At 40.7% G+C, this 25,058-nt stretch overlaps 1 protein-coding gene across 1 annotated transcript; it reads left to right on the top strand.

Moving 5' to 3' along the window:
• Positions 1-575: 575 nt before the first annotated feature.
• chrm3b (cholinergic receptor, muscarinic 3b) lies at positions 576-25,058 on the top strand (the record flags this gene model as incomplete). Its single annotated transcript, XM_079658414.1, has 6 exons — positions 576-689; positions 19,287-19,358; positions 19,695-19,867; positions 20,945-21,240; positions 21,592-22,301; positions 24,556-25,058. The coding sequence occupies exons 2-6, from the start codon at positions 19,337-19,339 to the stop codon at positions 25,056-25,058; spliced, it is 1,704 nt and encodes a 567-aa protein (XP_079514540.1). The 5' UTR covers positions 576-689; positions 19,287-19,336.

Consider the following 25,058-nt stretch of genomic DNA (forward strand, 5'->3'; position numbering starts at 1 on the left):
CCCGGGACCTGGACTCCCCCTCTGAGTTAGAAAGGCTACGACCCCGTCCCTCCAAGCAGACAAAAGACCCAACCCAAAAGGAGGCTCCTCCTTCTCCATCAAACAGACAGAGAACCGGAGCTGAACCGTCTCCACCTGAAGCATCCAGAACCAAACCGCTTGCTGACATACAGAAATACTCTCATCAGTCCCTCAGACAGGGCATGAAGCTGAGCCACGAGATTTGGCACAGGAGCAGAGTGGGGGACATGAGAGCAGAATCCGCCCTCCATGAAGCAGCAGAGAGGCTGTAAAGGGGAGATGAAATGCAAAGCAGTGCAAAGAACAGTGGCATGATGTGGGCTGCAGATGTGACTGGGCCAAAGGCTGCCTAACAAAAACACAATTATACTGCATGCTGAAACCAGCATGTGTTTGTTTCCCAAAACGGTATGGGACTTGGATAAAGTGGGCGTTCGCGTTTGCATCGCCAAAGTTTCGCCCAGGCTCATCAGACTTGGGTCATCTCCCGGGGCAACCCTCTGTCCAGCCCAGATCTGAGAGGCTCTGCTGCTGACGGAGCAGAGCTGAGATCTGCTGCAGACGGAGCAGCGTGAGGCGGAGCTGCGGGTCTAACACCGTCTGAAGTCGGAGCCCAGCAGAGAGGAGCTTCAGGACTTCAGACTACAGACTGGAACCAGAGCGGACTGGTGAGTGCATTTCATTTCAGAACTCTCCATTTGGCTCTCTTGAAATATTAATTAAAATAAGTTCCACAGGGGCACACATGGTGATACTACGGTGGCTGAGAGGTGCAATCAACAATTACAAAGTGTGAAACACTTGAACAAAGCTTGAGACAAATTTACATTTTATAAAACAAATTTACATTTTATAAAACAAATTTACATTTGATATAACAAAATTACATAAGCAAAACACTTTTACAAAAGAAAAAACTATTTTACATTAACAAAAACAAACAAATTAACAAGATGCAAAACACTTTTACAAAGCTAGAGACAAGTTTACAAGTGTCGAAACACTTTAACATTTGTCGAAACACTTTAACAAACTAGAGAATCAAACCGGAAGGGGAATGCCCATCATACCAGAAGTGACGTGAAGTTATTGACACAAACTTAAGTTCGTTTTGGCGGATAGACCGCCGGTACCAAGGGTACGAGTGTGTTTATGGTCGTTAAACATGCAAGACATACGTTCTCGTGCACACAAGAAAGTTACAGGTTCGCCAAGTAGGAAGTGGAGCTGTGCCTTTTACACACAGCCTTCGCTGTGTTTACCTTCATTATACAGCTAAAGAGCGACCGCAGGCTGCTTCGTTATGGCCACACACTCCTCTACACACACGCACACACACACACACACACACACACACACACACACACACACACACACACACACACACACACACACACACACACACACACACACACACACACACACACACACACACACACACACACACACACACACACACCTCTAAACACATCGAACTGCCCGATTATTCCCCCTATTACTTGTTTTATGAAGGAGATGTTCGGTCCACAAGGCACATGACGTTTGTGCTGTGCTCAGTTCCGCTCTGTGTGTGTGGTCGGTGTGTTTGTGTCTGTCCGACACCGGCATTTGTTTTCAAATGACCATGAACGGTAATTTACACATATCTGGCCAACTCCATAGGTATATATGTTTGTTCCCAAATTAAATAAATGCATTTAATCTTAATCTGGATGTAGTGCTCAGTGCTGTCGGAGTGCAGGAGAACACTGCAGTCAACTCAGCCGTCTCTCGCGTTTGCTTGGTCAAATCAGCAGCTCTTCATTTGTGAGTGCACGATTAATCGCGCCTTTACGGCAATCGGCCGAGAAGCGGCACTGACGCTAGTAGTAACATTATGCATGTTTTTGTGCGATAAAAATATGTTTTACCATAAGTTCATAATAAAACTGACACTGTTGGACTCAGTACTATAGTTTGACTGCTATCAACAATAAAATGAAGTACTTTTACTGTGTACTTTTTCAGTTATTCTGTCAAACTCCCCTCCTGAGAACAAATTCAAGCCACTTCTGCTATATTTGATGAGGGATAAAATGATTTTTAGCCATAAGTTCTTAATAAAATTGGTACTGTTGGACTCAGACTACAACCACAAATACAATGAAGTACTTTTACTGTGTACTTTTTGAGTAATGCTCTGTCAAACTCCCCTCCTGAGTACAATCATTCATGTATTCTGCTATTGAGGGATAAAAAGATTTGTTACCGTAAGTTCTACATGAAATTGATACTGTTGGACTCAGTACTTGGACTACTACCTCATTTACAATCAAGTATTTTTACTCTGTACTTTTTGTAATAGGCCTACTTAGTTAAACTCCTGTCCTGAGTACAATAATTCATAGTTCATATACAATACAGGAACTATTGTACTCAGGACAGGAGAGTAGTAATATTCATCCTGCTTTCGTCTCATTAGTATGCATAAAAAAGTGAAAGGTCACACCTCCCCCGATTATGCATATGAGCTAAGTCCCGCCTCCCTTTGTTCGAGGTGTGATATCCCAAGTAGGTGTGATATCCCAAGTAGGTGTGATAACCGTCGATAGGAGGGGGTGATGTGGCCTTATGGCGTCAAAAAAAAAAAAAAGCTCTTTCAATCACATTAGTATGCATAAAAAGTGACAGGTGGGTCCGCCCCCAAGTGTGTGTGTGTGTGTGTGTGTGTGTGTGTGTGTGTGTGTGTTTTTTTGACGCTCTCCCCTAACCCCTGCTGTGGACCGGGGCTACATCAAATCTTATTGTAGCCCCTAAAGAAAAGTCCCCCATAAACATAATAATGAAAAATAGTATTGATGTATGTTACCACTTTCCTTCTTCATCAGACAGCCCCTTTCTAACGGGAATCCAAGCTAACATCTACTTTCGTCTCAAAGCCTCCTTCCTTCTGCGGTGATGCAGGCAAATGCTGCCCCTCTCTACTATACTAAAGTCACCATACAAACTTTATTGTCCTATCAAAATTAGATTGAGGTTTTAATATGATTTGTGTTAATTAGTTTACTAGCTATGAGGAAGTCTCTGTCTACATTGCAAGGATTAGACTGATGGTTGTAATTTCTTCTCTGCGTTTTCCTGACCTGGATCTGATCCTGAAAAACTCTGGTAAGTACTTCATATAATTATTAAATGTTGTATGTTGTGTGTTAAACAACCTCTGTGTATATATAGTATTTATTGTGTATTAGCATTACGATTCATAAGGGTTTTTCAGTTTTGGGGAGACTGTTAACTAATGTTGTACTTTAGTGGATGGGATGGAGTCTCACACAGTGTCTGTGAAGGTGTGTGTGTGTGTGTGTGTGTGTGTGTGTGTGTGTGTGTGTGTGTGTGTGTGTGTGTGTGTGTGTGTGTGTGTGTGTGTGTGTGTGTGTGTGTGTGTGTGTGTGTGGGTGTGTGGGTGACTGTGTGAGCCTGGCCCTGCCCCCTCCTCCCCCCTTCCTGCCATCTTATCACTACACAGAGGGGGGATGGAATTTAAAAACAGTTACCTTACACTTTGTATTTGTTCTCTCTAAAACACAGTGTCTGTAAAGGTGGGCGAGACTGTCTCCCCCCTTCCTGCCATCTCTCTGTTTCTGCTGATGTGTAAAATATACAAAATAACGTTTTATATACTTACTCTCTTGTTAAAAAGTGATGAAGTTTGCAGTGTAAGCAAGCCATCAGTGTTCTAGTTTTAAGGTTTTGCATACCTCAAAGTGTGTCTAAAAGTATCTTGGCAAGAGAAAAAAGCCAAAATCCGCCTAGGCCATTAAAAAGAAACCGAATTCCTTACAAAGTACTTCATATAACACTGTTTCGATGAAACAATGCAGTCTTGATAACTTGACTTGACTAACATTACTTTTTTAAATATAGGTTTTTAGATGCATACTTTGATTTCTTTCATGTTATTTTAATACAACGTTACTTTTTTCATATTTTTTCAACATCGCCCCCAAGTCTATCTCCAGACTCAAATCACAGCTTTGAAAAAGTTCAGTCAGAGCAGCCAAAAAACTGTCCACGTTTTACAAATGAACAGACACAAATGCAGACTTGACTACTTGGCAGTTGATTAAAGCAGATTTGTCCTTTTTCATCTCCCAAAGGTTTGGGTCCTGTTCAACAATGTGTACAGAAATATATTCAATATACAGTCATTTGTACGTAAAGATTTTTTAAGTTGTAAGCACTTAGAAATATACATTTGATTGCATTTAAAGTGGCTGTAAACAACTTATCATAATGAAGTAGTTGATTGCACAAATTTGTAATGAATGTAGAATAAAGACGACATTAGCATTTAAATTGGCTCCCTATAAGACTTGCTTTCTCTATGAAATTATGTCTGGTTCTGAGTAGTGTTCCCCCTTTCACAATAAAAGCTCAAACACAATACTTTCTGAATCACTGCAGGAAGTATTGTGCTAAAATGCAAATACAAATAGCTTACAGTAGCTCCCAAGTAGTTGAACAATTGGAAAACCGCAAGGACTGTGGAAACACCTACTGGCAAAGGATTGCGGATGCAAATTATGCAAAGAGGAAGAAAAAAACATTCTATCTAAAGCTAGATAACACAATCTACGTATTGACAGTATGAGTACAACAAAAACAGTATGCATGTTTATGCAAACGACGATGTTCAGTAAACGATCAATCAAAATCGAAGGATCCAATGTATTTTTAAATGGAGCAGAAATAGAACTAGTCTCCCAGTTCAAGTATCTTGAACAGGGAGTGTCATATTGGACTCGAACTTGACTTTTAAGAAACATATCAAGAAAGTATCCAATACCATTCAATTCAACTTGCAACAATTTAAACAAATTAGACCTTTTCTTAACTGTCAATGCTGTAAAGTCATACCTCCACTGTATGATTCTATCCCACATTGAATACTGTTTTACAAACTGGTCGTTTGCTTGTGCCACACACCTGAAACCCATAGAACAGCTGTTCAAGAGAGCTATCCAGGTGTTTGACATAAAGCCATAGTCATACCACCACTGTACCATCCTTGAAAATCACAATTTCTTGAGTTTTTGACAATTTTAAGTCTTTTAAAAGTATGTGTTTTTTTTAAATAATATTTACATGGGCTGGCCCCCTCCCCTTAGGGGAATTCATCCACAGAAAACACACTGGACGCAGCACTAGGTCAGAAACCAGAGGAGACTGTGAAGTCCACCACAGACGGACCACCTTTGGACAAAATGTCCTCTCCATTAAAGGCAGCTCATTGTGGAATAGCCCCCCAACTGAGATACGGGATTGTCCCACTCTCAATAGTTTTAAAGGTCAACTTAAAGAATGGTTGAGCAACAAACAGACGTGTAATCACCGCTAAATAAATGCACTTTAACACAGGGGTATCTCCTCTTGCACTTTATGTAGCGCTTTTTATCTTATCTTGCACTTTATATATCATAGCTGCTACATTGTACTGCCATGTGGTAAATGCTTGTATGCTGCTCATGCTCTTTCTGCATATCATGTATTTATTTTTGCTGTATATATAAATGTCATGTTCTTATATGCTGTATGAGACGGGACTACAGATGGAAATTAGCTCAAAGCTAAAATCCGGCTCACTTACACTTGTAAGCATTATTTTTGTTTTAAAGTGTTCATCAATGTGCACTACGGTGGCCCTGAAGAAAATTAAACATTAAAATATGCTATCGATGTCCCCATTCCCAGTTTGTTTTGGGAATAATTGCGATGTTTACTATGTTTTGGTAGCTCTTAACAAAACAGAATTTGTTGTGTATGACAACTTTACAACTGGTAGAAAGTACTTTTTCTGAACAGATTTTCTTTAAGACTGTGACTCTTAACACACCATCCCCCCGAGAGCCAGACATACTCATCCCCTTTTCAAAGCCCCCCTGCAGCAGCTCAGGTGTGAAACCCCCATAGAGAATGTCAGTCACTGTGTAAAACCTTTCTTTTCTTAAAAGACTGTGACTCTAAAAGGCAAGTTTCTGATTTTAACACTGTTTCGATGAAACAATGCAGTCTTGATAACTTGAGATGACTAGCATTACTTTTTTAAATATATGTTTTTTAGATGCTTTACTTTGATTTCTTTCATATTATTTTAACACAACATTACTTTTTTCATATTTTTCAACATACTGTGATATTTTGTTTTTGTCTTTCTCTCCTTTTTCCATTATATTTTTGAAAAACTAAATAGTGATTTTTAGCAAAAATACAACATGCAACTAATACATTATACAATATTACGACTTTTTGCGATATTTTCAACACAATATACTTGTAACTTTTTTTTTTGTGGTTGTAGGGCTTCAGGATATTTTGCATGTCATGCATAAACACTGTGTCATCTTTTCTTGAAACTGACGTGCTGTCCGTTTTACAAACAAGTTATTTTTCTGCTTCTTTATCCTCTGAATTTTCCTCCCCCGTCCCTCTTCCTTCAGCCAGCACAACAACAACAACAACCAAGGTGGATCTGTGAAATTAAACACCTCTTCCCAAAGTGTGACTTCCCTATTGAGAGCATAGGGCAGTAGGGTCTAAACCGATTGGCCAGACATACTAACATGCAGAACGTACGGTATGGTTGAAAAAGACTAACCATTTATCCAGTTCAAGCTGTCTTTAAGATGTGACATTGCGCTCTGACTATTTCCTGTAAAATCGTGACAAACTATTACTTATTCTTAAATTTGACCTCTTGCTGCTTGGTTGAAAATGATAGATGAAAAAAAACTTTTAAAAAAAGAGTCAAACGGCGAGGGACATTATACTGGTGAAAAAACTCTCGATATTTTGTTTTTGTCTTTCTCTCCTTTTTCCATTATATTTTTGAAAAACTACATAGTGGTTTTTAGCAAAATACAACATGCAACTAATACATTATACAATATTACGACTTTTTGCGATATTTTCAACACAATATACTTGTACCTTTTTTTTTGTGGTTGTGGATTTTTTCTTTTTCGATACATTGACTTTTTCTTTAAAGTAAAATAAAAATGGGGAACTACTATGCAAAACGCTCGGTATATTGATCAGAATGTAGTCAATACCCTTTTAATAAGTGTGGTGATGAGGACGATTGAAAACAGAGTGAATAGTGATCCCCGTGTAAACAGAATGGCTGAAGTTTGTAAACTAGAAGACATTTTGGATATCGTTCGTTCTGGCAGTACTATTCCTGGTCATTGGGAAACGATTGTAAACTAAACATTTAAAGTGGTCCTGGAATCTTCATTTTCCGAAACATTCTGTAACATTACCGAAGAAATTAAACAAACATCAAAAGTGTATCATGTGCTCTCATTGCATGCTCTGTTTTGTAGATGTAATGCATCTTGCAGCAGGAAAGGCAACATTTTCAGGTCAAATGTGGTCTGCAGGGTCTGCAAAATCCACCTCTGCACGAGGGTAACTGCTTTGTCAGTTATGATGAAGAAGTGGAGTAATGTTTCATGTTATGTATGTTTATAAGTGCCTGCTTAGTTAATTAGTTTGTTTATTGGTTTACTTTTCAGGGACCATGTACAAAAATAACAGATTATAGCAGTTTGCTCATTTCCATCCAGCTGTGCAGTGATTGACTGTAATGATTTGGTGTAAAACTGAGACCTTGTGGGGTATCTCATTTTGTGGGTGGGAGGGAGGGAGGGAGGGGGAGCAACATTGTATATCATTTAAGTGCCTATGTTATGTTATTATGTCCTATTGTTCTAAAATTCCTTTCGCCGTATGTATTTTTCTTGTATTTCTTATAAAAACACTTTTTTTTTTTACCACAAACGGGCAAGGAACCATATATGGTATGGTATGGTAAAAATGTCACAAAAGTTAAAAAGTCTTGTTATGTCATCCAATAACACTCTAGGGTTGACATTATGAATTTCAAAGTATTTCAATGAGTACCCTATAAAGGGTTAAAAAGGTGACATATTTAATACCTCATATCAAAACCACCACCAACGTTCAAAGTCCAGTACAATTACCAACCAACGCAACACATTCTCACTCCCAACTCGGCCTATGTTGACGTTATTTCAGGGTCCCTGTCGTCTCTTTCCAACGCAAGGGGGGGCCCTTTAGCGTCGGGTTTCAACAATCAGGGAGTCCCATTGACTTGCATAGAGCTCCCTGAACGTTGCTAATAGAGGAGTTGGGATCGCGACGAAATGCTCTCCGCAGACCCATTCTCACAGCGTTTATCAACCTTTTTCTTACTCAATATCAAGCCAAACTTATTGTTTTTACTTCTTGATTTTAATTGAATAATGTAGGACTTTTGTTGCCGTCAGTTATGGGGAGAGTAGGGGCTCAGAATACTGAAATCTGTATGATTTCATCGTTTTTTCCTTCTAATTTTGTATTCTTTTCTAAACCGCTCACTGTTATTTACTCAACAATAACACATAATTATCCTTGTGTTTATTTATTTGTTTGATTAATAAACACAAGTTGGAGTCCGTCAGGACCGAGGGTCGGAGCAGCTCATAGTAGTTGCTTTAGAGAATTTTACACCCGGAAGTAAGTATATTCTCTCCGCTTCGCTTGACAAACCCCGTGATAATAATAATTATAATAATAGATTAATTTTGTTAGTGCTTTTACAGGTGCTCAAAGACGCTTTACAGATATAGTGAAAAGAAAAGAAAGGAACAACAAATAAATATATCAAAGTTAAAGTCAAATAATACAAAAACAATCACACATTAAAAGCCAGATTGAAGAGGTGAGTTTTTGTGAGTCTTTTGAAGGTGGTGAGGTCAGTGCAGTCTCTGATGGGTTGTGGGAGTGAGTTCCAGAGGGAGGGGGCAGCGACGGAGAAGGCTCTGTCCCCTCAGGTCCGGTGATTGATGTGGGTGGGGATGGATAGGAGGTTGGCTTCTGAAGAGCGGAGGCAGCGGAAAGGGGTGTGGTGGTGCAGCAGGTCTGTGAGGTAGGGGGGGCTGATTGTTGAGGGCAATGTGAGTAATGAGGAGGACTTTGAAGTTGATTCTTTGACGGACGGGGAGCCAGTGGAGGTTCTGGAGGATGGGAATGATGTGGTCTCGGGAGCGGGTGTGGGTGAGGAGGCGGGCAGCAGAGTTCTGGATATGTTGGAGTTTATTGAGGAGGTTGGATGGTATGCCGTAGAGCAGGGGTGCCCACACTTTTTTGGCTGGTGAGCTACTTTTGAAATGACCAGCTCACCTACCCCTAACCCTAGCTTGGTCTACCAACCAAAAATAAAATCCCAAATTGCAAGGGTTGCTGAATAACACGTTTTATTTATACATGGGATAACTACAATAGGGCTGCAACAAACGACTAATTTGATAATCGATTAATCTATCGATTAATTAAATGATTAATCGACTATTTGGACTATTGCTGTTTGCCTTGCACAATTTCTCAAACTCTATTATTTAACCATCAACTTTTAGATTTAGTTTGAGGTTGTTTTAGGCATGTGGAAACTAACAATGAAGAAAATAAAGATGAATACTTGATTAAAAAATACATATATTATTAAATTAACTTAAAAAATTGTGAACAAAATTAACATTGCTTTTTATTTAAATAAAATAAATAATATTTCACATCAAAAGAAACAACAATGTTTTAACAAATCGTATTAAATAATCTGACGACAGAACTGTAAACAGAATAGATGAAACTTTAACAAAATAAAGAGTAACTCAGTTACCTCTAATCATTAACCCATGTTTGTATAATTGAGTTAACTCCGTGTGTTGCTGCTAGCATACATAACACCTGAGGTGGAAAAGTTACTCGTGGACGGGGCTACAATGCTACTAGAAAGACAGTCGAACCCAACCCAGTCTCACAAAAAAATGTTTAATAACTACGTTGGTCCACTACTTGGGACGTAGTATTTCTACAAAAACGCCTCTGAAATTGTAAGATCCCTACGTTTTTTTTCACCATTCACTATTGCAAATGAGATTTCTTTAGACATAGGCCTACCTTTTCTCTGAGACAGTCAAATTCTGAAAGGAGGATAAGTGGCACAATAACCTATAAGTTAAGAATGCTCACTCTGATGGTCATTATTTTTGGAGAGGGAAATACCAGGTGGATGAACTACATCACCAAATAGTCAGAATAAGAGTAACCCAATACAGTGAAGTGTATTAGTTCTAAATTGCAAGCCTCTAAAACATAGGTGTAAATAGTACAGGTTTTATTGAAACTGGAACCTTAATTCAAAGTACAGTATACAATTCATCAAATAATTCAGTGAGAGGTCAAGTATACAGATACTAGAATTAATGCACACATTAATGCATTGATGTTAAATGTCAGGTTCCTCAGAAAAGTTAGGGGACACATGTTGACATTCAACACAGCAGCTGCAGAACCCCGTACAGGGAAGGCCAACAGAGAGGCACTGGCACTTTCCACTCTCTCCACACTTTGCATCTTGGCAATACAAGTGAGTAATGTATCTCACTTCTGTAGGTGCTGGGGGTTTTGTAAATAGCACTGGTTGAATGGCCCCATCTACAAATTGAAGGTTGTGGCGACTAATTATTTTGCCAAGGGGGAGCATGTAGAGGATGAAGAGGAGGGGGCCAAGCATCAAACCCTGGGGGACGCCTTGGGACAGAGGAGCAGTGGAGGAGGTGCAGTTGTTGATGTTGATAAACTGATGTCTGTCGGTGAGGTAGAATTTCAGCCAGGAGAGTGCAGTGTCGGTGATGTTGAGTGATGATTCGAGGAGGGATAGCAGGATGGTGTGGTTGATGGTGTTGAATGCTGCGGTGAGGTCGAGGAGGATGAGGATGTTCAGGTTGCCGGAGTCAGAGGAGTGGAGGAGATCGTTTGTGATTTTCAGAAGAGCTGTTTCTGTGCTGTGCTTTGATCGGAAACCGGATTGAAATGGCTCAAAGAGGTCATTGGAGCTGAGGTGGGATTGAAGTTGTGAGGCAATGACACGTTCAAGTATTTTTGACAGAAAGGGGAGATTTGAGATGGGCCGGAAGTTGGACATGATGTCAGGTGTCAGTCCAGGTCTTTTGAGAATGGGTGTGACAGCAGCCAGTCTGAGAGAGTGGGGAACTGATCCAGATCTGAGGGAGGAGTTAATTATGATGGCGATGAGTTTGGAGGGCATTGGGTAAAGTGTGCAGGTGGAGTTAATTCCAGTCATGAAGTTGGACAGTTGCATGGGGGTCACAGGGGAGAAGTGGGACAGGGGCTATGAGGTGAAGGGGGGGGGGGGGGGGGGGGCAGGAGGGGAGGTAGGGTGATGAGGGTGTCAGATTGCTGCAAATGTTGCTGATTTTGGTTTGGAAAAACAAGAGGAAGAAGTTGCACTGTTCTGGGGTGAAGGATGAGGTGGCGTTGTCACAGGGTTTGAGAAGTTTGCTGATGGTGGAGAACAGACGCTTGGGGTTGGTGGAGCCGGACTGAATGAGTTGTGAGTAGTAATTAGACCGGGCTGCTTTGAGTGCGTTACTGTACTGCTGGAGATAGTATTTGTAGATTTGGAGATGGACTGTTAGTGTGGTTTTCGTGGTTTGGCGTTCAAGTTGACGTTTCCTTGATTTCATTTGGCGGAGTTCGGGGTATACCAGAGGGCGGAGTGTATGAAAGAGACATGTTTTTGTTTTTGTGGGGGCCAGTTCATTGAGACAGAAGGAGAGGGTACTGTTATAATAGTCCACAAGTTCAGATGGGTTTTCAGAAAGTGTGGGGGGGGGGGGAGACAGACATCTTGCAGGTAATGGAGGCAGTGATTGCTGAAGGTGAGATGGATTTGAGGTGTCTGTAGGTTATTGTGCGTTTTTGCTTTTGGGCGGGGATGGGGATGTTGATGTCCATGATGATGGCCAGGTGATCAGAGATGTGGAGATTGAGGCTGGACAGATGATGGATGGTGAGACCAGTGGAGCAGACCAAGTCCAGGATGTGACCACGGCTGTGTGTTGGGAAGTTGATGTGTTGAGAGAAGTTGCAGCAGTGAAGGGTTTCCTTAAATTCAGAGGCATATTTGCAGGTCGGGTCGTCAATATGAATGTTAAAATCAGAGGAGAACAGATGGGGATATGGCAGAAAGCTGAGTGAGAATGTCAGAGAGGTCGGAGAGAAAGGAGGGGTTTGGCTTCGGGGGACGGTAGATGATGGCTGTGACCAGGGGAGTGGGACCAGAGAGTTTGAAGATCAGGTGTTCAAATGAAGAAACATCAGGGATGGGGATTATGGTAGCCTTTTTTCCCCTTTATAATAATAACAGCTATACCACCACCTATATCACCTTGTGGGCGAGGTTTGTCAATGTATGTGAATCCTGCTGGGGTGATTTGATTGAAAGAAAGATAGTCCAGGGGGTTTTGCCATGTTTCGGTCAGATACAGAAAGTCCAGGTTATTGTCTTTAATGAATTTAATGAATGTGTGTTGAGCAGGGCTGCTCTGAGGTGAAGTTGCATTGGGGGGGGGGGGGGTTGTGTGGACCGGGGGAGTGGAAGGAGATTGGTCAGATTCATGAGTTGTTTGTTGTGATGGCGTAGTGTGGGCGTGTGACAGGACGGAATGGACGGGATGGAGTGTGGAGGCGTGGAATGAAATAAAAACTTACGGCAAGAGCCTCTGTGTGGAGGAAGGCGTTTGTGGAGTATTTTGTTATCTGCAAGGATGTCCATGCAGTCCGGAGGCAGGCGGTTATTAAAGGAGTGGTGATCTGACAGGGAGTAGAGCGGCGGCATAATCCGGTGAAGTGGCGCTAGCACGGAGCTAGCTAATGCTGGGGACCCGGGCAGCAGAGACCAGGAGCCGGATGACCGTGGAAGAAGGAGCCGTGTGAGGCCAGATAAAATCAGAAGGATAATCCACAGCATATCAGGAGAATAATTCCAGTGGTTTCCGGAGGAGAATCGTAGGTGGGGCTGACAGCCTGCTGCAGAGTGGGAGCCGGGTGACCAGCCTAGCTTGTTAGCTAGCTTGATAGCCACCGGCTTTAGGCGGCAGGGAGAGACGATGTCAGCGGGGAAGCCGGCTGATCTCAGCGGGATGGGAAGACCCACTCGAGCCGCAGAGTTAGGGTGGAGTTAGGGTGGAGTTGGGGTGGAGACAGAAATGTTAGCTCAGCAGACTTCAGGGAGCCGAGGAGCATCTAGGTAGCAGCCTGCTAGGTCCGATAATGCTAGCTAGCTAGCGGGCTAGGGACCGGTGAGCAGGAAAGAGCCAGCAGGTAGGAGATGACAACACAAAGGTCTGTGTCGATTCGATGGAGAGATGCTGCTATTTTTGCTGATGACTGACGTTTAAAAAGTAGAGAGCCAGACAGGAGAGGTTCTGATCTGGACTAAAGAACAAGATTTGGGGCGGAGGAGCGGTGAACAACAATGCCAGCACCCTCGGAGACCCTTGAAAACCCTCAAGTCCTCAAGCTCTGTGATTGGATGTTCTACCAATTGGATCAAATATAAAAGTCAGCCGAATTAGTGTTGATACTGCGAGGACACATATATTGTGAAGAGAAATTGAAGATGTTGTTTAATTGCTGAAATATTTATGATCCACGTCAGATATTCAGTTTCTGCGGCAGTTCTTCCTGTTTGTCTAGAAGTCTTCTCATCAGGGCTCTATATATAAAGAACTAAAGCAGATATGTAATATTTAATGCAGCCGAACCTTGTATTACAATGCCGTTATGTGATGACTTCCAAAGAGAAAAGCAAGCACACTCGGAATATAGTATTTTTTTATTTTGTATTAAATGTTTTCAGATTTCACATCACATAAACACCATATCCCAGCGTGCATTGCGGCTAAACCATCAAATCACAGAGCTTGAGGACTCATCACAGGGTTTGAGCAAAGCGGAGAGAATACTTACTTCCGGGTGTAAAATTCTCTTAAGCAACTACTATGAGCTGCTCCGACCCTCGGTCCTGACGGACTCAAAAACTCCGACATTATACAATCAAACAAATAAATAAACACAAGGATAATTGTGTGTTATTAACAGTAAATAACAGTGTGTGGTTCAGAAAAGAATACAAAATTAGAAGGAAAAAACTATGAAATAATACAGATTTCAGTATTCTGAGCCCCTACTCTCCCCATAACTGACGGCAACAAAAGTCCTACATTATTCAATTAAAATAAAGAAGTAAAAACAATAAGTGTGGCTTGATATTGAGTAAGAAAAAGGTTGATAAACGCTGTGAGAATGGGTCTGCGGAGAGCATTTCGCCGCGATCCCAACTCCTCTATTACCAATGTTCAGGAAACTCTATGCAAGTCAATAGGACTCCCTGATAGTTGAAACCCGACGCTAAAGGGCCCCCCCTTGCGTTGGAAAGTGACGACAGGGACCCTGACATAACGTCAACATAGGCCGAGTTGGGAGTGAGAATGTGTTGACCAACGCCACCTTAATTAAGAGTTCCGTGGGGCTTAAGAAATATTAATCATTCTCTGTGATCATGGGTTACTTTCTCAGAAAACAGGAAGTGAGTCTCAAAACTGGTGATTTCATCTAGTATAAAGACAAGTTTAAGTTTATACATTTTGAAGATTATGCATTATCCCTTTAAGGAAGCCTTTAAACCGTGTGTTTATTTATTCATTTAGGGCACGGAAAACAAAAAAATAATCTTGAATATATTATATTTACAGCATCTATTGAGTTCTTACAGAGGAATATCAGCTGAATGTGTTATCAAAAGGACCATTTTGGGGGGTAAGGTCAACATTGACGGAGATATTTTATCATCAGTCCTGAAGCTACACTCTTGGCAATATGCATTGCTCCCTATAGAACCTTTGATGGCAAGGGGAGCCTTTTAATACTGGATAGAGAAGAAGGTTCAGTCCATGTGCCCTCCTCAGGTTCAGAAGCTAACCTGGCTGACTTCTGAACTGAAATGTTTCTCCTTACTCCAATCGTTCTTTACTGTCCCTGATTAAGCAAAGTCAAATCACCAGCATAATCATGGTCAAAGGTTCAAATCCAAACTCTCCATAGAAAGATGCCTTTTGATTTGACCACATACAGATGTAGCACCTCATTTCAGACTCCAGCTTACAGCTTCCTGCCTACGACCAGCCTAAGACCAGTATCGAGGAATGTTAAGCCCTCCCACTATTTTCCAAGAGGGCGTTGCCAGATTTTCAATTTCAGGTTTTAACCAGGAGATGGCGCTTCATTCACAAATACAGAAAGACAAGTTTCATGGACTTTCAGTTGTGTTTTGAAGAACATTTGAACACATCAATATTTTAGATCAACTAAAATATATCTAATCTTGTAATTCAATAATATATAGTCTTCATACATAAAATAATCATAATAATAATTCTTTATTTGTTATGCTCATACTTTTACCTTTCCAATTGTTTGCTTTAATATGCAGTATATTTTTTGTATATTTTTGTGTTTGCTTCCTCCTGCTCCCTTTCGGACACATACTGTATGATTTATTATTATTATTAATATGAAGATATTATTAAGATAAGATAAGATAAGATGTTACTTTATTGATTGAACATTTTAGTTTAGAATGTGCTGTCCCACGGTAATTCAGAAGGCTCACAGGTCACATTCCGACCATTATTTAAAACAATAGGTGCTTTCACACTGTCTACAGTTTGATTTGTATAGAGGGAGCTCTGTGGCTGAATGGCCAGCGATTAGGTGTGGCGCATTTATCATAGGTGAACAGAGCTAACTGCCTGCCGTCAGATTTCATTTAAATATTATTATTAAAGTCTCCCAGTCCGTGACTTTTCCTGAAAGTGTGTTATGTAGCACCCTATGTTGTTAAAAATTGCTTTCTAATAGCGGGATTTGACGGTTTTAGATAGGCCTATACTAAAACCTCTGGCGGTTCTAGTGTTAAGGTAATTAGGTACAGTAAGAAGCCCTTTTTTTATCAGTAACAAATTTAGCAGTTGAACATAAAAGTCAACTAACTGAGGGTCACTTGCAATGACAGTGTTGTGTCTAATTGTAAGCTTGTCACTCAGAGTAACCTACAGTTAATGTAGCTGCTTGAGAAGAAAGATCGGGGGGGAGGGGGGGAGAGAGCTGTGGTTAATGGGCCATTAGTTGTGTAAATACACAGCTGAGAGCTGCCGTTACATTCAGACTGTTTAAAAAACGGTAACAACGGACTATTTTTCTTAGCGGATGCATGTTAATTTAAATCAATACATACAACTATTTTTTAAATCAATAAAAACATTTTATAAATCCATAAAAGCATTTCAATTAATATTGGGAGTCATGTCATTACTTTGTTGAGAATGTGGCCATGTAATAAGCGGGATAATTTGCAGCAACTTGTTCCTTATGGGGAAAATAACACCTTTCATCCAGATCAAGATCCCTCCGCTACCCGTTGGGATCCTGATCTGCCGACGAGGCTCCATTAAAATATAAATATTTTTAGTGAATTACTGAGTTTAGACACGTTAATAACGTCTTAATGAAGTTGAATACAGTATATTCATATTTGTCAGTGATTTCATGTCAATTGTGTGTGTGTGTGTGTGTGTGTGTGTGTGTGTGTGTGTGTGTGTGTGTGTGTGTGTGTGTGTAGAGGTGTGTGTGTGGTAAAACACTTTCATGAAGTGAAGGAGGTTTTCCTTCTATAAAACAGCTGTGGGCAGCAGTGAGCGTCACGGACATGAATTCATAGATCAAGGCAGACTGGTGCACACACTCTCCTGTCCTGCCAACACTGGCAGGACAGTAGGCGACACGCCCGTTCTAAGCCGTGTCCCTCACTCCTCACATCCCAAGCTGCATCCCCAAAAAGTGTATTATGTTGTGACATCGTTTCAGATGTCATGTTTCAGTTGTGCTCTGTCGATGTTAAAAAGCCTCAGTCACCTTAATTCATTTAATAAAAACATCTCAGGTCACTAACACTCAAAGCTAAATGTGCAATACCATGTTCAGCTATGTTACTATTTATAATGTTATTGTTGTTACATCAGAAGATGTACATATTGGAATGATTTCTTAACTTACAGTAGGCTATTTTTTACAATGTGTGTTGGAAGGATTTATAAAATTACTATGAATATTGTCATTGTTGAAGGCTTTTAGAGAAGGGTGAATTATAAGCCTGAATTATATAACATTTTATACCTAAAAACATAAAAGCCACAATAAATAAATCACAATTATTCTAGTTCTTTTTACCTCCCGTATTGCTTTCAACCCAGCAGCTTTTATGGTGTTGTTGCGTCACTAACTGTAAGCTTGTCACTCAGAGTAACCTACAGTTAATTTAGCTGCTGGAGAAGAAAGATCAGGGGGGAGGGGGGGAGAGAGCTGTTTAAATACACAGCTGAGAGCTGCCGTTTCATTCAGACTGTTTAAAAAAACGTTAACAACGGACTATTTTTCTTAGCGGATGCATGTCAATTTAAATCAATTCATACAACTATTTTTTAAATCAATAAAAACATTTTCTAAATCCATAAAAGCATTTCAATTAATATTGGGAGTCATGTCGTTACTTTGTTGAGAATGTGGCCATGTAATAAGTTTTGCAGCGGCTTGTTCCTTATGGGCAAAATAACACCCTTCAGCTGATCACGCGTCGGGATCTATGGTCGGGATCCTGATCTGCCGACGAGGCTCCATTAAAATATAAATATTTTTAGTGAATTACTGAGTTTAGGCACGTTAATAACGTTTTAATGAAGTTGAATACAGTATATTCATATTTGTCAGTGATTTCATGTCAATTCGGCGAACATAAACATAAATGATCGTGGTGAAGATGATGATTAAATTAGGATTAAAAATCGAGAGCCAGGCTGCATTTCCTCCCGTTCGTTTTTTTCGACTAAACAACATTATTTTGTTAAATAACAACATGGTGATGTTTTGTAAATGATTACATGTCTCTTATTTAGCAAAGAGTATGATATCCGTGACATATGGATCTTAACAAAGTTCCGCTGTACATCCAGTGTACTGTATCTGACTTTATTTCACATGAGCTCCAGTGTGGAACACCAGTGCACCCCCTGGTGGATCAATGATCCATTGCAGCTGGCTTCATTATAATTACATTTATTTATCACGGGGGAGGTCTCAAGTCAAGCTGGAGGTTTTCCCTTGAGCGAGGGCAGATCACGTACCAATCATGGCCCTCGCCTTTCAAACTGTCTGAAATGAAGCGTTACATCTGTACAAGGAAAATGCATGAGCTTAGATCAAAGAAAAATAATTTAGTATGAACTAATTTGAGATGTCATGGCTTGTGACAGAACATGATTTCTGCTGCATTGTAAAACATTGGCAAAGAAGGTTCGCATTTCCATAAATGTAGCTTGAGATTTCAATCTTATTTAGTCTTCTGAAATCAAGGTTGACTTGGCTTATTCTCTTTTAGGGTTTTTTCTTGATATCTTTGCTCATCTGAGCTAGCACTGTTTCAGTCGTGCTTGTGTTCATCGAATATACTTTTCTTTTCTTTGTTTGTATGTCACTTCCAAAATAATGAGTAAATGCTGGGTTCTCTCTTGACACTGCACACCAAGATTTGGCATGGGAAACAGAATATTTGTATGATCTTTTTGTGAAGTCAGTAAAGGTCAGTAAGACTTTGTTCAAATGATTTATTGAGACAAATACATCCTGAAACAAAAATAAAAATAGTAAACAGTCAGGAAAAACAATAATGAAATGACACACATAGTTTTGATTACATTTTTTCCATTTTTAACATTGGGTCACAATTTAAACCTTCACTTATTTTATTTATTTAACATTGCAATATTTTCGGAGATTGTTAATGTAGCGACTTGAGGGAACAAACAGTCGCTGAGAGGGTGAGGTTGGGCCTGGTTCCAATTGTCTGAAATCAAAAATTAGTTTCAGGGCTCCTACAGTTTTCATCTGTTCATTTGTTTTTGTAGGAATGCAGTCCAGCAAACCCCTCTGTTCTCCAGAAGGACACATCAGAGCTGAAGACCCTTCCTGAGGAGATGTGATGGTTCTGGCTTTAATTAGTACAGCCTGTATTAGTAATGTCCTCCATTCTTTACAGGCTATGCTAATCTATGCCAGAACCAGCAATGCAATGGGAGCGGAGGATTTTCATCATGACAGAGCGTTCACATCATCACTACAGAATCCTGTAGTAATGATGCGTGGTCTTCTGTTTGTGTCAGGGATTTTTTGTTTCATGTAGACATAAAATGAAAGAAATGAAGACAAATAATCCTTATTTATTCTATTTTCTCAAAGATGTCCATCAGCCATCATAAACCTGACCTCCAGCTCTGACTCTCCCCACTTCCTCACCATCATGAATGAGCCTGCCATTTTGGGTATTACACAACACTACAGCACTTAGCTTTTTAACACCTTATATATTAAAAGATTAATAATAAAATCATCTTGATAAAATATAATTAAAATGGACTTGGAAAGTTCCCTACGATTTAAGCCAAATATTGCTGAGAAAATGCACAGCTAAGTAATTTGATACCTTTGTTTTAGAATTGTATGAAACTCCTCCTGCTTTTCAGGAACAGTAATTGTAGACTCCAAAACTCAGATCAAAAGTATAGTTAGCCTTTCAGAATTTTTGTATTAAAGGGAAATTATCTTTGATGTGCTGCGTTGAATTGTGGCTTGAAAAATATGTTTCTCCACATCTTCAGGTGGTTCTTATCAAGGGTTGGCCATACTGTCTGACAGTGTTGGTCGTTGGAAGCAGCATAATGTCAGTCATCTGTCAGGACCAGAAGGAAACTACACTGATTCACCAGGGAACCCAACATTAATGCTGCCAGCAGACGAGTTCGACCCGTTAGGAGGACATACTGTCTTGCAGGTAACAATCAACTGTGATTTTAATTGCTTCAGTGAACTTTTATTCTTGAATAACTCATCAACAAAAAAATAGTGCACATTTAAGTGTTGACATATAAATAAACAACAATAATCGATATCTTATATTGCTTACCATAGTTGTTTTGCCTACATTTAGGTATGGAAGTTTTGTGGGGTCATTGTGTAAATTCCATGGCTTTAGAAGCGGCTTATTCTAGACCAGAGAAACATTCAGCAATGCCCTTCACATGGATGCTTCAACACTCCAGGGAATGTATGGCTCATTTAAACCGCATGCTTATAGTTGTGGCTCCAAAGTAAACTTTGCATCTATGGAAAGCTATTAGACTAAAATTATTATTGACCTGAGTCTTTCTGTGTTATCTAAGTACTTCCATTAGTCTGTTAGATTTCAGTCACCTATCCATTCATTTTCATTAAAACAAGCTAATGTTTAATAATAGAAAGATGAAAACCATAATTTGGGATGCATCTATGGCATATAAAACATTATTGTCTACACAGAAATGTTGCGTGGTGGCAGTCATTACTTTATTTTATTTGTATCGATGGTGAATGTAAGATGACCCAGAGTAGAACCTTGTGGTGCACCTCTACTAACATCTTGGCCAATTTCTTCATGACAGGTAGTCATTAAATGATTAGGTGAAAAGTAAAGCAGCAGAATGACATTATTGGGTATAGGCAATATTATTCAGTAGAAGCAAGCCGTGGTTGTGTCAGTGATTTGTCATATTTTGTATCATAACTGCTAAAGTTGTAATACTTTGCTTCAGAAATGTCCAGAGAAGAAACACTCAAGACTCTTTGAAATGTGTCAGCAAGCTTTGTCAGCATATAGTAGGTGAATTATTTCTGTCAGAGGTGTATTTTCTTTCCCAGCTAAGTCAGATTTTTCAGAAGATAATAATGATGTTACTTACATTTGATAAAGCTAACACTAAATGAGGATTATGTGTTGGGATTTTGAGTCCCTTTGAGTCATTAACAAATAAATAACTTAATCCACTAAACCGCCCTCTTTGGTTGTCTTCTCTCTTTACCTCTTCCTCTTCAGGTCCTTGTTATCGTCTTCCTCACTGGATCACTTTCTATTGTCACGGTTGTTGGCAACATCCTTGTGATGGTGTCATTCAAGATAAATAAGGCACTGAAGACAGTGAACAACTACTACCTGCTTAGCCTAGCATTTGCTGACCTGACTATCGGCACCCTGTCAATGAACCTGTACACCACCTACATCATCATGAACCAGTGGGCCCTGGGGCCGGTGGTCTGTGACTTGTGGCTTGCAATAGACTATGTGGCAAGTAACGCCTCAGTCATGAACCTGCTTGTTATCAGCTTTGACAGGTAAAAAAACAGAACTTATTTTTGTTGATAAACTGTAAAGCTTATAGACAAGATTATATACTGTTGGTACTACTCAAAGAGATATGTTGATATAAAAAATATAAATTCTCTCCTTGAGATGCTAAATCTGATAGAGGGTCAGTTGTAAGAAGGTATAACTAGGATTGATCATCAGTATCAGACTATTTTGTTATGAACGTGTATCCAATAGGAAAATGTGCATTTAATTTCCATTGTTTGGAATAGTTTGACTCTTTATGGTACTATCAGCAGAGACAATGTGGTAAACAGTAATGCACGGTACAGTTACAGTTACTGTGTATGTGTACAGTTCTTCTTTCTTTCTTTTAGGTATTTCTCTGTTACCAGACCTCTGACATACCGGGCCAAGCGCACAACCAAGCGAGCCATGACCATGATAGGATTAGCCTGGTCCATCTCTTTCATTCTCTGGGCCCCAGCCATCCTGTTCTGGCAGTACATCGTGGGTGAGCGAACCGTTACGCCTAATCATTGCTACATCCAGTTCCTGTCTGAGCCAATTATCACATTCTGCACTGCTATTGCTGCTTTCTACTTGCCAGTAAGTATTATGACATTCCTGTTTTGGAAGATATATCAGGAGACAGAAAAACGTAATAAAGATATGCAAAGTCTCAGGGGAGCTGGAGTTGACAAAAGCTCAAGCCAGGCTCAGAATCAAGGAAGTGGCAGTGGGAAAGTTGGTGGAGAAGGTGCGACTAACAGCCAGAAGGATTCATCAGCCATGCAATGCCAAATGAGCTCTCAAAGCTGCAGCAGCGATGAACTTAATCAGCTGGCTTCTGAGAAGAACAACAAGGAAAATACCAGCATGGCAGGAGGAACAGGAAGCAGAGGGAGGTGTGGCTCATCGTGCTGTTTCCAGTTTTCATCACTGTTGCCAGGTCGCCATGCATTCAAAAGGTCCGGCAACACCACGATAACTACTGTGGGTGAAGCAGAGCAGAGCAGCAGTGAAAGCCTCAACATTGAAGCCGGTGGCACTGGGGACCAGTCCGGTTCAGACGACAAGGCTGAAGGTGTGGATTTAAACTAATACATATACATACCGTTCAGTGGCGGCTGGTGGAAATTATTTTAAGTGGGGCTATTGTAATGGCGAATAAACCACACGGGGAACATTTTGAGAAATGACCCCTTAAATTATGACTTCTGGTGATGTTAGAGATATGAGAAAACTGATCAATACCTCCATAATCTTCATTGTGGTTAGCTATGAATCTTCCAAAACTTCCAACTACCTTGTCCTGGACATAGTTTCTACAGTAAACTGTGCAATAGTACAGTAGGCCCACACAAACTGCAGAACACCGGTTCTTTGGGAACACTCAAATGATTTAATTCCCATTTAAAATCAAGAGACTAAATACGAACATTATATGCAGACACAGACGTGGTTCAGAAACACAGAAATATTAGAAAACAGACCATTAAGGTAAAAAAATCTAGTTTGATGGATGCTGTCAAAACTCAACTATATACAATAATATGTGTGTGTGTGTGTGTGTGTGTGTGTGTGTGTGTGTGTGTGTGTGTGGGGGTGTGTGTGTGTGTGTGTGTGTGTGTGTGTGTGTGTGTGTGTGTGTGTGTGTGTGTGTGTGTGTGTGTGTGTGTGTGTGTGTGTGTGTGTGTGTGTGTGTGTGTGTGTGTGTGTGTATTTATCACGGGCACATAGTATCTGTCCCCGGCTGTTTGAAGAGCAAGCATGTGAAACAAAAGACAGTGTTTACCTGTTTGCATCCAGCTAGTCACACACACAGTTACAATCACACTCCCTGTAATTTACATAATTAATAGATAGTTTAGCTTCTCACCATCATTTGCTGTGGCCCACTGATGTTAACGATAGTAACTTGTTCATTAAAAAAACTTTTTTTTAAATATATTTTTAATTTAATTTTTAATGACAATCAAACATGTGGGAAGAGGGGGGGGGGCGCTCCTAGCGCCCCTATGGGCCGGCCGCCACTGATACCGTTTATATGTACTGATCGAGGTTTTCTGTAACTTTCCAAGTGAGTTCACAATTTATTTTCCACTAACAAGTCTTTAAACTCTGCCAGAGCCTGTCCGTCTTCTTCTGGTGTTCCCATTAGTGTTTACTTCCTGTCTGTCTTCTGCTCTTCCCTTTACCCCTAGATTCCACCGGTTCCGACTGCGCCGCGTTACGGCTGCGCCGCCGCGTTCATAACGATCGCGGCCACTCTAGTAAATGGGTGCTATTCCACCAGACGCGCCGCGTTACGGCTAGAAGCATCCCAGAAACGTCCCAGAAGCGTCCCAGAAAAGTCCCAGAAGCGTCCCAGAAGCGTCTCGGCGCTAGGCTCCGCTAAAGATAGGCGGCTGGTCTATTTTCGTCGCGAGGCGCTGCATAGCGCCGGGCAGGAACGGTCAGAGCATCCAGTCAATCCCCAAAGTAAACACATTTTGCAGACCCTTTCCCTCCGTACCGTAGTCTTTGAAGTAGGAGAATAAATGCCTGCGTTCTCCTCCGGTTTACAGGCACTGTGTAAATTATATATATAGAATAATTATGATGATGAATGCATTTTTTTACCACTAAAATACAGCAACACATCTTTGATTCATGTCGTTTATAACTGGACTATTACAATTATTATTAACTTTGTCTGTACAAAGTAGTCTGTCCAGGACATATGCCCAAATCAACCAAAACTGCGAGCCGGCACGCAAGACGCTCCGCTTCTGAAACGCGCCCGGTTGGGTATGACGCTGGAGGAAGGCGGACCAAAACTGCGGCACAGCCGTAACGTGACGCAGACGGAGCCGGTGGAATCCCCGGGGTCAGTGTTTACTTCCTGTCTGTCTTCTTTTGCTGTTCCCGTTAGTGTTTACTTACTGTCCGTCTTCTTCTGCTGTTCTTTTCTCTGACATCCAGCACTCCGTCTTTTAACCTCGTTCCTTCTCTTGCGCTGTTTTTTTCCCTTTTCTGGGGACAGTTTAGCCACAATGAATAAAAAGTGTAATGCCCTCCACAAGTTTAAAAATGAATATTCAAAAAGTATTCCACTATGTTTTCTGATGGAAAAAAACGAATCAATAAACTAAATTGTTGCCCTGAGCTGACGTGAAATTTATCCCACTTTTTTCTGCGGATTGATATGACTGCACATAGTTCCTGTCCATGATTTCCTTAGCTATGGTCTGCTCTTCCTAGCAGCGTTAGGAAAAGTTAACAATTGGAATCAGGATCAGAATCGAGTGTTCAACTTAATATGAATAACACAATTATACATATGTCTATCTCTCTAGGTGGTAAGAAATCTAGAAAGGGGAAGAACAACAATGACAAACAGTCATCGACCAACAAAGGTCGGAAAGAGTCCCAAACCAACCCTGCCTCCCAGTCACATGCAGCTATCACCATGAAGGACGCGGCGATGGCAAAACACTTCGCCTCCAAGGCCAAGACAGAGATCAACAAGCGCAAGAATGAAAAAAAGGCAAATGAAAATAAAGCAGCTCGGACACTCAGTGCCATCCTCGTGGTCTTCATCACCACATGGTTACCATACAACATCATGGTGCTGGTCAGCACTTTCTGTACCAACTGTATTCCAGAAACCCTTTGGTCACTGGGCTACTGGCTGTGTTACGTTAACAGCACAATCAATCCCATCTGCTATGCCCTGTGTAACAAGACCTTCAGGACCACTTTCAGGGATATTCTGATGTGCCAGTGGAATCAAAAGAAGAACCAGCCTACTTTTCAGCAGAGAAAAGCTTTGGCCTTAAAGAAGAAAGACCCAATCTAA

The sequence above is a fragment of the Notothenia rossii genome (genome assembly GCF_949606895.1).
Source record: "Notothenia rossii genome assembly, chromosome: 11".
Lineage (NCBI taxonomy): Eukaryota > Metazoa > Chordata > Actinopteri > Perciformes > Nototheniidae > Notothenia > Notothenia rossii.